This window comes from Monodon monoceros, unplaced genomic scaffold (assembly GCF_005190385.1).
Source record: "Monodon monoceros isolate NGI ecotype Baffin Bay Population unplaced genomic scaffold, NGI_Narwhal_1 Super_Scaffold_14, whole genome shotgun sequence".
In the NCBI taxonomy this organism is placed as follows: domain Eukaryota; kingdom Metazoa; phylum Chordata; class Mammalia; order Artiodactyla; family Monodontidae; genus Monodon; species Monodon monoceros.
In genome coordinates, this window is record NW_021703770.1 from 25,449,338 (window position 1) to 25,465,069 (window position 15,732).

The following is a 15,732-nucleotide window of genomic DNA, read 5'->3' on the forward strand; positions in this document are numbered from 1 at the left end:
TGTAAAGTTACCATTTTAGTTAAAAGCACATTGGTTATGCTTAAGGTTTTTAACCACTAAAATAATTTTCAAACAGAAAAAAAATACTTATTTAGATAGACATAATTACAGGCCAGTGATATCTAAACACGATTTAAAAACAATTTCCAAATAAAACCTGGACATTTTCAATAATATTAAATTTTAAATAAATTATATAGCACAAGAGAAATATAGGCATTAAACAAATATTTTGAAATGATTGATACCCTTGCATGCTTATTAATTTGATGCATAAACAAAAATATTTTCGTGTGTTATAGGAACTACACATTTTAGCAGGGTTTGAAGAATATGTTTCTTTCTAAATAAGTGTTTACTGAAACAATATAAAATATTTCTAGGTTCTGGTACATTCATGCCTACCTTGGCTTGGATGAAAATTGTGAATAGTAAGTGGGTACTCAAATACGACTGTGGACACAGCAGAGCCTTTTGTCTTGTGATGCATCATGACAGGAAAAGTGCCACCAGCATGATCTCCAGCAATGCATTGCAATACAGTATCATTGACCATGGTCACATTACACTGAATGTTATTTATCATCACTGAAATTTCCAAGATATCAATACCAAAATTTGACCCATTGATCTGAATTTCAGTCCCTGGAGGACCTTAAAAACAAAAAGCAAACCATATAAATATATACCTAAATTCCAATACTTGCACATGCATTTAAAGATATACCCATGTATTTACATAAACAAAATAATATCCGGTATTTTAAAACTAATATAAATACCAACAGTACATGTCATGTCATATACATTTTGGCTATAATTTCATTGCAGTCTATGGTATCTTGATTATAAGATATTTATCTCAATGTTCATTATTTTCTAGCACATCTGTCCATTCTACAGATGAAAGTTGTAAGTTACTAATAATTCAGGCTAATGGAAAAGAGAGATCTAGAATGTCTGAAGAATGAATGAATGCCTGAGCAGTGGGTGGTGGGTTAGAGCATATTTAGGGATGAGGTTTACTTTTTAAAAGTTTTGGTACTTTCCTGATATTTGCAACTCTTCTGATGAATGGACTATTTTTCTTAATTCAAATATTTTCAATATATATGACTTGATAAACAAATTATGATATATAATTAGGTGTAAGATAGTAAATACAGAAACAAGGAATTAATTTAAAGACTTATAGATGAATGTTGATGTTAATGCCTTGAATAAATGTACATAGAATAAAGTATCTCAATCCTTCTGTTCCCTTCCTTCCTTCTTTTGACAAAAAGCATTGAGGGCATTACACACATGGAATTTTTCACAGGGCATCCAAACACAGACCTACGTACCTAAATAATAAGTGAATAGTTATTGATCAACATAACTTGTTACAAATGCAGAGTCACCACGTATTAGTTTGCTTTTAATTCAAGTAGTAACAGTAAAAATAACTACATAATTGACCATAGTAAGTGTCACTGAGATGTAAGTTGCCATTTTAAAGACCATAGATATTGAGATCTTTCATGTTACGAATAGTTTTAAGATACAAGATTAAAAAATGTTTTCAGGTCTTAAGTTTTTAATCTTCTCTGGTATTTTCACCTTTCATATGGAAGTGTTCTAAGTGTGATGTATACCTTGCCTCTTCAGTAAATAAAATATTAGGTGGGCCAAAAGGTTTGAACATTTTTTTCCGTAAGATGGCTCTAGTAGCACTTAGTTGTCTTTAACTTCATTTGAAACAGTTTTGTTAGACTGTATGTGACAGCTGTCATATCAGCGTGCATTTAAAAAAAGACATCAAAATTGGTGAATTTTTGTGTAGCCATTTTAATATTGAAGATGGAAGAAAAAAAGCAACATTTTTGGCATATTATACTTTATTATTTCAAGAAAGGTAAAAATGCCAACTGAGACGCAAAAAAAAGATTTGTGCAGTGTATGGAGAAGGTGCTGTGACTGATCAAACATGTCAAAAGTGGTTTGCGAAGTTTCGTGTTGGAGATTTCTCTCTGGACAATGCTCCACGGTTGGGTAGACCAGTTGAAGTTGATAGCGATCAAATTGAGACATTAATTGAGATCAACATTATACCATCCAGGAGACAGCCGACATACTCAAAATATCCAAATCAAGCGTTGAAAATCATTTGCACCAGCTTGGTTATGTTCATCGCTTTGATGTTTGGGTTCCACTTAAGCGAAAAAAACCTTTTTGACCATATTTGCACATGCAGTTGTCTACTGAAACGTCACAGAAACGTTCTGTTTTTAAAACAAATTGTGATGGGCGATGAAAAGTGGATACTGTACAATAATGTGAAACAGAAGAGATCGTGGGGCAAGTGAAATGAACCAATACCGACCACACCAAAGGCCGGTCTTCATCCAAAGAAGGTGATGTTGTGTATATGGTTGGAATGGAAGGGAGTCCTCTATTATGAGCTCCTTCTGGAAAACCAAACGATTAATTCCAACAAGTACTGCTCCCAATTAGCCCAAGTGAAAGCAGCACTCAATGAAAAGCGTCCAGAATTAGTCAACAGAAAACACATAATTTTCCATCAGGATAACGCAAGGCCAAATGTTTCTTTGATGACCAGGCAAAAACTGTTACAGCTTGGCTGGGAAGTTCTGATTCATCTGCTGTATTCACTAGACATTGCACCTTTGGATTTCCATTTATTTCGATCCTTACAAAATTCTCTTAATGGAAAAAATTTCAATTCCCTGGAAGACTGTAAAAGGCACCTGGACTAGTTCTTTGCTCAAAAAGACGAAACGTTTTGGGAAGATGGAATTACGAGTTGCCTGAAAAACGGCAAAGTAGTTGGAACAAAAGGGTGAATACGCTGTTCAATAAAGTTCTTGGTGAAAATGAAAAATGTGCTTTTTATTTTTACTTAAAAACCGAAGGCACTTTTTGGCCAACCCAATAGCTCAGTTCTCACTTGTCTACAAGTCTCATCTATCTTCAGATACATTGTTTTGAAAGATACATTCAAAGAGAGATGAGACAGAAATGGTTCATGGAAATAAGGAACATATGCCAATATGTTCTTCATTTGCAATGACTGCAAATATATGGGAGGAAGTATGCCATTGCTGTTAATATTTGCTTTTTAAAATTCTAAATGAGAAAACTTGATGTCTAAAAGAAAATTTCAATAGCAAACTTCTTGAAGGCACAGAATACATCTTACCCAAACCTGATACATTTCCTGGCACTGTAAATTAACAATTAACAAAGACTTTTTTTAAAAGCCCAACATTTAATAAGTTCTTTATTTTATTTATTTTTTTAAAAATATTTATTTATTTATTTGGTTGCACTGGGTTTTAGTTGCAGCTCACAGGCTCCTTAGTTGCAGCTCGCTGGCTCCTTAGTTGTGGCAGGCAGCCTCCTTAGTTGTGGCATGCAAACTCTTAGTTGCGGCATGCACGTGGGATTTAGTTCCCTGACCAGGGATCGAACCTGGGCCCCCCTGCATTGGAGCACGGAGTCTTATCCACTGCACTACCAGGGAAGTCCCTTAATAAGTTCTTTATTAAAGGAAACTTTTAAGTTGCATTATATGAATGAGATTTTTTAACCTTATGAGGAAGGTATCTGCATGTGTAAGGAAACTGATATTTTAAGAAACTCGTCCAAAGTTTCACCACTGGAAAGTAGAAGAACCAAGGTGTGAATCCAGGTATTAAGGCCATGTTCTCAGCCATTAGACTATAGCTGCCTCTTCAGAAATCATTACATAGATGATAAGCATTCCAATAGCTTGAAGGTGATCAGAAACAGCATAACATAATGACAAAGGATCAGGAAGACATCTCAATCTATTCTTAGCTCAGAAGACCAAGTCATACTAAATAATTAAGTAAATCCTATTTTATAATATTTTTTCCACCTGAATGGGCCAATTACCCCCTTAAAAGGAATTCTGTTGTGTTAATAAAGTTAAAAATCAATTGTAGTTTCCTGGAAACAAGATACTCTAAAAAATTCTCAATGTTAATAAGATGAACTACTTATGAATTTTAACAGGTATTGCCTGTCATATTAACATTAGTGACATAAATTAATGACCAATTTTAGTCCACAAGTATCCATCTATTTCTTCCTCATTTTGAAATTTAGGTGAAGTTAATGGGGATTTTGTTTTAAAACAGAAATGGGAATTTGGCCAAAAATTTTATCCCAAGAATGTGCAAAAAATAATCACACAATAGAGACTACACAGAAATCAAATCCCATGTATTGATTAAGAGGGTTTTGTCTAAAAACACATCCTAAAAATCATTTGTAAACATTATTCCAATTCTATGCTAGTAAATATTACTGATCATAGTATATCAAGACACCAAAAAAGCAGGTATTGGCGTACCTGTACTTGGGATAACTCCTCTGAGAAGTGGAGTATCTTCCAAGGCATACGTAAATGACAGAGGTGGATAAGCGACTGCATTCACAGAGATCTTTACACTGACCCTTCCAGCTGTCCCTGCTGGGGTACGGCAGTAGACTTCACTGGAATTGACAGAAATAATTTGGCAAGGTTCATCCCCAACAGTAACTGTGGTGTTGCCTGGATAGAAGCCATTTCCAGTGATCATCAAAGTAGTGCCACCACCAATGCTTCCAGAAGTTGGTGTGACAGATGCTACTGGGGGGCTGCTGACAGTAAGGTTTCCCAGAGCTAAGCCTTTCATTCCCACCACAACACTAAGAGGATAAATTCCAGCCGGAAGAGAAGTCACAAGAACAGTGATGTTATTTTCATTAACATCGATTGCTCTAAACTGTTGGCTTCCAATGAAAACAGAAATGTCCTCCAAGATAGTGCCAAAACCTTCTCCTTCAATAAGAACTTTTACAGATCCTTTGATGGTGTTTGGGGAGATTCTTGTTACAAAAGCAGTGATGCTTTCTAAGTATGAAAAGCTGCAGTTCCCTTGACACAGGGCAGGCACTCCGTGGATCAGAAGATTTACCTTCACAAGCTGCTGCGGAGCAGGAGATGTTTCACATTCAATGGCTGTATAATTCACTGACAGAACTTCACATGGAAAATGACCCATAAGGACTTGTACACCAGCAGAAGGAACTGCAAATCCAGAGCCTTTTATGGTCACTTTTGTCATTCCTGTAGTTGACCCTGCATTTGGTAATACCACGTCGATGTTTGGCAAAAGTACAAATCGCCTATCAAATTCACTGGACAGTGTGTTGATAGCAGTTCCCAGATTGTAGACAGTTACTGTGACAATTTCCCTGATGCCAACATCCATTGAGTTTTGAGGGTCAATATGACACACAATGGAATTATTACTACTTTCTTCTACAACACAGGGATAGCTACCAATTGTAACCTGAAAATAAAATGAACATGAAAACAAGTCAATACATTACTCTAGTGTGAACTTAAATTTTGTATTAGCAACAACTAAATTTAAAAAATTGGGGACTTCCCTGGTGGCGCAGTGGTTAAGAATCTGCCTGCCAATGGAGGGGACATGGGTTCGAGCCCTGGTCCGGGAAGACCCCACATGCCGTGGAGCAACTAAACCCGTGTGCCACAACTACTGAGCCTGAGCTCTAGAGCCCTCGAGCCACAACTACTGAAGCCCGCATGCCTAGAGTCCCATGCTCCACAACAAGGGAGGCCACCGCAATGAGAAGCCCGTGCACCGCAACGAAGAGTAGCCCCCGCTCTCCGCAACTAGAGAAAGCCCGTGCACAGCAACAAAGACCCAATGCAGCCAAAAAATCAATCAATCAATAAACAAATTTAAAAAAAATCGATCAAGTGCAAACTTTTTTTTCATGAAATTAATTTGGGGGCTGATTAAGGCATATCTTGGATTAATCTTAAACTAAATTATGATCATACAAAAATGTTCATAGTTACATTATTGATAATAGCCAAAAAGGTGAAAACAACCCAAATGTCCATGAACTAATGAATGGATAAATAAAATGTATACACCATGCAGTGGAATATTATTCAGTCATAAAAAGAAATGAAGTACTGCTACATGGTACATCATGGATCAACCTTGAAAACATTATGCTTAGTGAATACAGCTAGTCACAAATGACTACATATTGTATGATTCTATTTATAAGAATATTCACAATAGGCAAATCCACAGAGACAGACAAATTAGTTGTTGTTTAGGGCCAGGAAGTACGGAGGGGTTGGGGGTAATATCTAAGGACTGTGGGGTTCCTTTTTGGGGCAAAGAAAATGTTCTAAAATTGACTGTGGTGATGGATGCACAAGTCTACGAACATACCAAAAGCTTCTGAATTGTACACGTTAAATGGGCGAGTTGTATGGTGTGTGAATTATATCACAATTAAGCTGTCATAAATTAAACTACGAGGTTATGGATGAAACATCTTCCTTTTATTGTGTATACAGAAGTAAAAAGGAGATCTTTATATTCTTACCTTATTAGCACATGTGAGATTACTGAAGCCACGTCCAGTAATTGTTATCAATTCATTTAGTGTTCCGATGGATGGACTAATGTTGCTTATAGATGGTGAAAAACAACTTGAAAGCTCAAAGAGCAATCTATCTGAATGTGCAAACCCGGTACTGTTCAGGCCACACAGGGGTTCTGTCGCCAGGCAGCCTGTCACAGAGCTTCCTAAGCGCAAATTCACGGGTCCTCCTTTAGACAAAAGAATTGCCTGTAAGTCATGGATAAAATTCTAAAACAAGAATTGTTTTCAGACTGCATTACTCTAATTTTGATGATGGTGGTTTATATTCTGGTAAGTCTTTTTTTCCCAAATGACAAGAGGAGACCCAGGCGGTTCAAAGTTAAAAGAAAGACCTGGACAAAGATGATACAGTAAAGAGTGAATAAAAAATTAATTTATTTTTCAATTTGTCTAAGGCCAGACCCTATGGGGAAAATAAAACAACATCATCTCACATTTTAATATATTTTCAGGCACTTACAGAGTATCAGAACTTTTTCACATTAACATCTCATTTGAGGCACATAAGGATTCTGGGAGACTGACAGGACAACATTAACATGATCCCCTTATTTTATAGAATAAATTCTAGCCTCAGAGCAGTCCCGACCTATTCAGGGTCATGCGGCTAGTGACAGACAGTTAGCCCCAGTCATCTGCCTCCTACTCCAGAAAGGTTGCATATACCCTGGGTCACCGAAGTGACAGGGTTTCTACCTTTAACCTTCTTACCCTGAGCATATGTGGCTTCAGTGCCACCCACAAACAGGTGCAGGGGAATGTGCCTGGTTTCAGCTGGTAAAACGTTAATGACTCCTTGGAGAAAAATGGAGTGGGCCTCATCAACATACCCGCTGCTATAATAATGGATTCCAGGTGAAGTAAATTGGTAAGAAAATGAACCTACCATAAAATGAGATTGCACATAATAAATACAAGCAATTAATGCATCTTTGAAAAGAAATTTGAAATAATCATTCAAACGTGCATGCAGGTGACAGATTTCTTATTTTTCATGCATGTGATATTTCAACAGGAAGTAGTAAGGAAATGACTATAAAACAACTATAAAATGTCTATAAAAGAACTGTCTTGTATAATGAAATTATATTCTAGGAAGGCAAGATCCAGCATTAATTTTTCTACAGAAACCATGTTAAACCTGGCATAATTCACAGAATCTTAAAGAAAAACTCAACATGCAATGAAAAACAGTTTGTGTTCATGAGTAAAAAGTTCAAACTGCTACATGTGTAGAACAAAACAGGCAGTCTAAAAGGCACACTGTACGCTAAGTTGTCCTAGAAGAAAGACTGATTTTAAAGCTGATTCCAATCAACAGAAGTTCATACTTGCTTTCAGATTGGTATGATTAAAACACGTACTTCAATTTTCTTTGTATTTCGCTTGTTTCAATATATTTTTCTGGTTGATTATTCCAGAATGAATAGAGATATTTCTGATATCAGAACTCATCTCTGATGTATAAAATACCTGGCTGACATTCATTTGGAATATTTTATAAATTTGTAATATTTTTACTATAGCAATAAAATGCCAGCTAAATCATTTTGTGTATTTGTATATATTATTTATGCAAAAGTATTTTAAATCTAAACAAATTTCTTTTTATTATATCTGGGAAAAAGAAGCATGATGCAAAACGCAACAAAGCGGAAACATACCTGATGCAGATTTTTCTCTTCTATTGGTAAATCCTTTGCCATCATAAATTACACTTCCAGGACTGGAGACAGAGAAAACTCTATATCCTATTCCCCTGAGATATGGATGTGCTTGCCAATGCCATGTCACTGTGTCTCCCACAGACACATTTAAGACTGATGGTGACCAGGCGTAACCTAATCCGTGTACTGGGAGCAAGAATTGAGTCATATTTTTAAAGAAAAAAGGAAAAGGAGTAAAAATTCTTAATAATTATCTTTGAAAATATTTCCTTTTTATACAGCAACGAGTGAAAAAACTTTTTAATTAACACTGTAAAACTTTTACACGTCTACTTTAAACACATAATAAAAATAAACAGAAATAATGGAAAGTAACATAATGAGAAGCTAAGGAAAAGATAAACCACACAACTCCAAAACTGATGACCAAGAGGCAATTTGAAAAAGATCAGAGTCAATAAACAAGTTGTTCAGAAATGTCACGTGGAATATTTTTAAAAGCTCTGATCAATTCTTTTTTTTCTTTTTTTTTTTTTTTTGTGATACGCGGGCCTCTCACTGTTGTGGCCTCTCTTGCTGTGGAACACAGGCTCCAGACGCGCAGGCTCAGTAGTTGTGGCTCACGGGCCCAGCCGCTCCGCGGCACGTGGGATCTTCCTGGACCGGGGCACGAACCCGTGTCCCCTGCATCGGCAGGCAGACTCTCAACCACTGCGCCACCAGGGAAGCCCTCTGATCAATTCTTTAAACACAAAAATTTTCTCAGGCATTGAGGCACGCAAAAATCTATATAATTTCTATTTGAATATTTATTTAGAAACCCATAATGGAAAACAAACTATAGTAATTCAGGAGGTTCTATACTGCAGTAAAACCAAGTGGCAATTCCTGAACTTGGAAATCCTAAGCCTAGCCTTCTAGACTCAAGTCTACTGCTTGCTGATTCATTCTATATGTGGCCCCCTATGTCAAGTGGATAAATTCTAGACAAACTATTAACAACTTATACAAAGAAATAACAATAATTATTATCTGAATACTCTGAAGTATTATAAGTAAAAATCAAATTAATTCCAAGGTAACATGTCTCCATTATTTACAGCAGACAAATGCTGTCTGATACCTGAATCTTCCCCACTGTTGGTAATCCTGAACACTTTCCCTGTTGAATGAACAATACATTTTATGACATTTTCTGATGATGCTGTCACATTGCAAGGGAAGGACCCTAGAAAGAAAAAGGATGGGGGAAAAAACATTTTCTCAAATAGTTTTTGTGAAATACAGAGAAGAAGTATAATTAGTAAATAGTCAAGGCCCTACAAAAGCTCCCCATTACATAGTAGGATCTTTGGTACTTTTTTCTGATAGCAATCATGTTTGAGTACTGACTAGTTTTAGAACAGAGACCTCTCCTTTTTTAAAGTGTTTTATACACATTAAACATTTGGTAATTATTTATTGAAATCAAAAGCAGTTATTTAGTTTATTTTTACCACCTAACCAAATACACTTAACCTTTTACATGCTAATAGAAAAACAAAGCTTCCATGACTGAGAGTATTTGTGTAATAACACAGCACCTACAGCACATCATTTAAGATGAGAAAAATGATAACAGCCCTCCTGTGAGGATGAAACTCTTACCCAAAAGCACAGTGTTCTCAGCTAGTATTGTGCTGAATCCCAAACCCATTATAGTGATTTCAGTTCCACCATATAAGGAGCCCTTCTGTGGAAACATGTCGGTCACTTGCAAAATATACTGTATAGAAGCATTTAATTTGTCTCTGTAAAAGAAAAATTAATAGATATTTCAATGAGCATTCCATGGGGTCATGTTGTTAAACTCTTCTTAGGACCTGATTCATTTAAGAGGAAGTACTTGAATATTTAATAAAACATTACTTTCTCAAACTAGATAATCTGATAATTATCATGACCTCAATTTGGTTGGATCATATAAATATATAATAGTTGTTTCCCTAAATATGAAAATAACATTTCTGAAAATCCCATGGCAGGAGAATTTGAGATGGAAGAACTTAAAATACTATGGGAAAAATATGGTTATGAGAACTGAGGTCACAAGAAATACAGGAAATCCTTTAAAATATTTTATCTAGTTATTAGAATAAAACATAAAGGCATAAAAAAATCCCAAAACCCCATAAAGGCAGCATTATCTATAAAAAAGAATAGTAATGAAATTCCATACATTTAGTATAAGTAAAATTTTGTGCAATTAATTTGAATTTATCATTCTATATTTGTTGAAAACTTGTCATGATCTCCCTTCCCACTATTTCAAGTAGAGGGTTTTAAATTTATTTTGCTTCGTTACAATGTATCTGCTAGGAGGCCATCAAAATGTACAGTGCTTTTCTGACCTGACATATAGAGTTGACTTCCACATCCCAGCTCCCACCATAACTCAAATGAGTCTTTGTGTTAATTTTTATCTAACTTCCTCATCATAACTGAATTGGTAGTTTTTGAACCACCACCCAAGTACCCAGTTTTGTATGCTGTCAATTCTGCCCGTTATATCATCACGCCAAAGCACAAGCCAACAGCTCTTCTAGAACCATGTGAGCTCTGCCCTGTGAATCTAAGAGGGGATGTAGTGCTGAAGTTTATGTTTACTGTTGCTCTTCTTTCTTCACCTCCCACAAGACTCTTCTACAATGATCTCTCCTTCTACTCTGACATCAGTTTTACTTGCCTTTTTTTTAATCCCTAAATTCCAGTTTTCTCTTTTTCTAAGTGCTCTAAACCAGTAACTTCCTTATGCCAGAACTAAAATTTTACAGTTGACAAGCAGCTTCAGGGAAGAAAATACTAAACACTTATTTAAAGGAAAGTCAGAGTTGGAGGAGGATTCTCTCCACCCTCTCCTTCACCTGGCAGCTCCCACCCGTTTCTTGGCTTACTTGCCACCTTTTCAGAGAACTCTTTCCAGTCCCCAGTCCCTCAGGAAAAATTAGCTCTATTATATGTTCTTGTAGCACCTGGGGCCTCTTATCCATATCCTTTTTCTCATTTATAATCCAGTTATTGATGTAATCTGTTTGAAATCTGCCTCCCCAACAAAACTGTGGGCACCATTAAGGTGGGGGACACATCCCTCTTATTCCCCACTATAAATCCAGCACTGAGAAAGTGCCTGCCCCCCAGTAACTTCTTGATAAGTATTTCCAGAATGAATGAAAGTCACGTGACATATACACAAACCTAGTTCTGCAGAGAAATCTTACAACCTAATCTGAATGGTATTGGTCTCAAACCTAAGCATCACACTGCATGTTATGAGATATTTTCAGAATCTTTTGCAAAAGGAATTGTAGAAAGGTGAAGAGAGCAACTGCAATATTATAAGGTTAATGACTATTTCTCTTCCTATCTCAATATATTAGCACCATGTGTTCCACAGCTCTGTCAAAGTTTATGGTCATTACCATACCTTGTTGACGCAAAACCCCAGTTTCTGACTTCTACACAGATATCATGTTTTCCAGGAGACAACTTGGGCAAAAGGCATCTAATATCTGTGAAGTTCCAGTGAAGGACCTGGCAGGATTTTCCTCCAACATAGACCTCCATGTTTTGTGTGAGTTCATTTCCAAAGTTATAACCCTTAATTGTTAAATTAACTTCTCCTATTATTTTAAAAGAAAAGTTTTACAAAAAGAGTCAATGTATTATCTAGTGCAAAATTTGAATATTAAGTCAACCAACTCATCTCTTATGTTTCAATGGATTTAGGAAATCCTAACACTTTCAGAGGTAAAAGAAAATCAATGAAAGAGTTGATAGCTGCCACATGGAGATAAAATTCATGTTTAATTGTTTAACAGGGAAAAATATGGCAAAGAACTTTAAAAATTAATATTTTTCTTATTATTGCACATGCTCAAAGTGATATAATAAACAGACCAATTTATGGTTAAAAAAGAAAACCTGTGACAGGTTTTGCTTTAAGAAACACAACTGCAGAGAAACTGCTTCAAAAGCTTTTTTAAAAATGGTATACACATACATATATATCAAATGACTAATCTTATTGAAGAATTTCTTACCCAGTATTGTCCGTACTTTGGGACTAAAATCAGTTATAACTGGAGTCTGTAAACAATTATAGCTATAAGCATTCTTTGCCATGGCTTGAAATCCACTGGTAATAGCTGATATATCAACTGTACCCTCAATTCTCTGAAATAAGAGGAAAAAAATAAAACAATTAGAAAATATTAAATGTTGAGATACAGAAATTCAATGGCTAAAAACAAATGGAATTATTCAAAATAAACTTCCAAAGATGTTTTTTTCTCAAAGTCATGAATCAGAGTTAACTATCAGATATTTAGAAAGTTGTGGTGTCAAATGCAGGTTGCATGTTTGAATTCTTTAGATAAAGCTGGTTTTGTGGGTATTTATGATCAATTCAAATGCGTCTATAGTATTGGATTTCCCAGGGTTCTGCAATATAGTTCAGATGTTCTGGACAAGTGAGCCTCTCTCTCTTTTTTAAAAATAAATTTATTTATTTATTTATTTACTTATGGCTGCATTGGGTCTTCCTTGCTGCACACAGGCTTTCTCTAGTTGCAGCAAGGGGGGGCGCTACTCTCTGTTGCGGTGCGCGGGCTTCTCATTGCGGTGGCTTCTCTTGTTGTGGAGCACGGGTTCTAGGAACGTGGGCTTCAGTAGTTGTGGCTTGCAGGCTCTAGAGCACAGGCTCAGTAGTTGTGGCACATGGGCTTAGTTGCTTCGCGGCATGTGGGATCTTCCCGGACCAGGGCTTGAACCCGTGTCCCCTGCATTCGCAGGCGGATTCTTAACCGCTGCGCCACCAGGGAAGTCCCTAGACAAGTGATTCTCTAATTAATAAAGCATACGATACTTAAAGTTTTGAGCTTTTTGCTCTTAAAATAGGCTTGAATGTAATTTTTGTTCCTCTTCATGGACAAATGACATTATTATAAACTTTGCTGACATAGTTCCAGAATCCAAGACTAAAACCTAAGAAAAATATTTGGTGCTTTCACCAATACAGCACCTATACAATTCCCAATTAGGAAAAATCGTTTTCCTAGCATCTAGTACTTAGTGCACACTCAGTGTTTAATTGAATGACATAACTTAAACAAAGCTTTAACTTACTATATCTGCCAGATTCTCATCTCCACCATTCAGTCCAACACATGCTCAAGTTCACTTTTCCTACATCAACTACATAATAATTCCCACCCTTAATCTACTACGTTTTTAAATATTAGTGACTGAATTCACTCCTTTTGCACATAGTAAGTAAAACAGAGTCTTGGTTTAAATTTAAACACTATTTTAAAAAATAAAGAACAATGACTGGTTCTGAGATGTAATATTCCATGGGAAACTTTACACTGTGTGTTTTGCCAACAAACTGAAACGTTAACATATTTAAAATATATATTCCTTAAAAAAAACCCAAAATGTCTAGAATGGCTTCCCTGAATTTTTTAGACTATTTATTACTGCTATATTTTTTTCATCCTTGGATTTACCTTGTCAACTCCCATTCATCATCCTTCCACCTCTGATAGGACATCAACTTTTCCATGAAACTCTTCCTGACACCCTCTCCCCGCTGTATTTTATCTTCATTTTGTGTCTACTTCTATCATTTCAAATGGAACACACTATTTAACATTGGTTTATATGTATGTCTTCCTTAATGATGTTAAGTATCTAGAATGTGGAAGATAATATTTGGTATTTGGATCTCGGCAAAAAATGTTGAAGAAATAATTGTTAAAGAGCATAACTGAAACTCTGCACTTGCTAGGTAAATAAGGCATTTGTTTAACCCTTTACTGAGATGTTCCTTAATTCATACAATTTCAGACTTAGAAGAAAAATGACTGAAATCAGATGCCTTACTTTTGGTGTTCTGCAGGTTATCTTATTCAAATCCCCTTCAATTACATTGCAGGTTTCATTTCCGACTAACACCTTTGAATTTTCATTAAAGCCAAATCCAGATAGAGTCAGAAGAGTACCACCTTCATAAGTAAAAACACAAAATCAGACAGCAAAAACTCATTTGATTAACTATAACAAAAAGACACTTTGGCAGTCATCTAACATCACTCAAGAATTGTCTAATCATCCAAGAGACAGGTTGGCAAATAGATCAAGGACCAGCCTCAAGATATATAGAATCATCACCACATACCCGAGTCTGAGCTCTGGAGTCTGGAGCCGTAAAGGGGTTGGGCTAAGTGATTTAATGAAATAACACAGATTTGCAACTAACATTTGTTTTTGTGTCTCCATCCTAAAGAGAAATTATGCTATTTCTATTTACTCAACCAGTGGGAAATGACAGTGAATTAAGACGCATACAAAATCCCAAATTTTAATACCTTTAAGTAAAAGAAAAACTAAGAAAAAATCCCAACAAAATAAAAATAACATAAAATATAAAAACAGGGCTTCCCTGGTGGCACAGTGGTTGAGAGTCTGCCTGCCAATGCAGAGGACATGGATTCGTGCCCCGGCCCGGAGCGGCTGGGCCCATGAGCCATGGCCACTGAGCCTGCGCGTCCGGAGCCTGCGCTCCGCAACGGGAGAGGCCACAACAGTGAGAGGCCCACGTACCGCAAAAAAAAAAAAAAAAAAATATATATATATATATAAACAGAACACACCAAAAAGATCAAGGCCAAAGCACAAAATCCACACTTAAGCATGGTCAAACAAACAAACAAGCAAAACACAAAGGAAATGACGCAGGACAGGAAAAATGTGTTATTTTCTTTCCATCTTCTGCGTCAGCATCCGGGTCTAGTAGCTCCACTGAGACTGTGATTATAAATGGAGCAGCTGGTAAGCAGAATAATAACTAATAAATCTTATCTTGACATAATTAATGAGCTTGTTATAGACAAATGTAATAATTGATGATATTAATTCAATAACCTAAGATGTAAGTAGAAGCAGTCACCCTGACTTGTGCTTCATAAGGAAAGAATTAGTCATCCACTGAGTCGCTGTGCCTTCTAAAAGAGGAGTCTCCTTTGTTCTATATGAGGAAGGTTTGGAGTCCTCTCCCTTCACCCTGTTCTAGAAACAGTTCAATGAAATGATGGAAATGTATGCAATTTTCTTTGTTTGGAACAATTAACTATTACCCGCTAGGCTTCCAGAAGCAGGCCAGATGTGTGAGATCTGACTCTGATAAATGAAGTGTAATTCCTCCTCCTCTGTATTCTGTGCTAGTCCAACATCAGCTATGGACACAGCAACTGGGAAACGTCCAGCACTTCCATTCAGAATCTGGCAGTTGATCTCATTTTCTTGTGATAAAAGAAGAAGAAAATGGTCAAGAAATGCTTTTGTTAGATAAAATTACTGAAATTTTATATTTTCAAATATAAACAGTGGCCTTCATTTTTATACTCCAAGAAATATATCTAAGGAAGACTACTCATATATTAATGGGAGGAAAACCTTTACGAACTACCTCATGTTACGAATCAGACAGGGCTAGAAAAGAGTAAGGTAAAATAAT

General features: G+C 36.2%; 1 protein-coding gene across 1 annotated transcript in view; it reads right to left on the minus strand.

Moving 5' to 3' along the window:
• PKHD1L1 (PKHD1 like 1) overlaps positions 1–15,732 on the minus strand; it is a 153,887-nt gene that overhangs the window by 76,055 nt on the left and 62,100 nt on the right. The window contains exons 29-39 of the mRNA XM_029222874.1: positions 15,353–15,517; positions 14,100–14,221; positions 12,257–12,389; positions 11,641–11,836; positions 9,825–9,967; positions 9,301–9,405; positions 8,175–8,363; positions 7,222–7,392; positions 6,451–6,677; positions 4,382–5,366; positions 406–654 (exon numbers count right to left, since the gene is read on the minus strand). Of these exons, the coding sequence (XP_029078707.1) occupies positions 406–654; positions 4,382–5,366; positions 6,451–6,677; positions 7,222–7,392; positions 8,175–8,363; positions 9,301–9,405; positions 9,825–9,967; positions 11,641–11,836; positions 12,257–12,389; positions 14,100–14,221; positions 15,353–15,517 (2,685 nt within the window). The remainder of the gene's footprint in view (positions 1–405; positions 655–4,381; positions 5,367–6,450; positions 6,678–7,221; positions 7,393–8,174; positions 8,364–9,300; positions 9,406–9,824; positions 9,968–11,640; positions 11,837–12,256; positions 12,390–14,099; positions 14,222–15,352; positions 15,518–15,732) is intronic.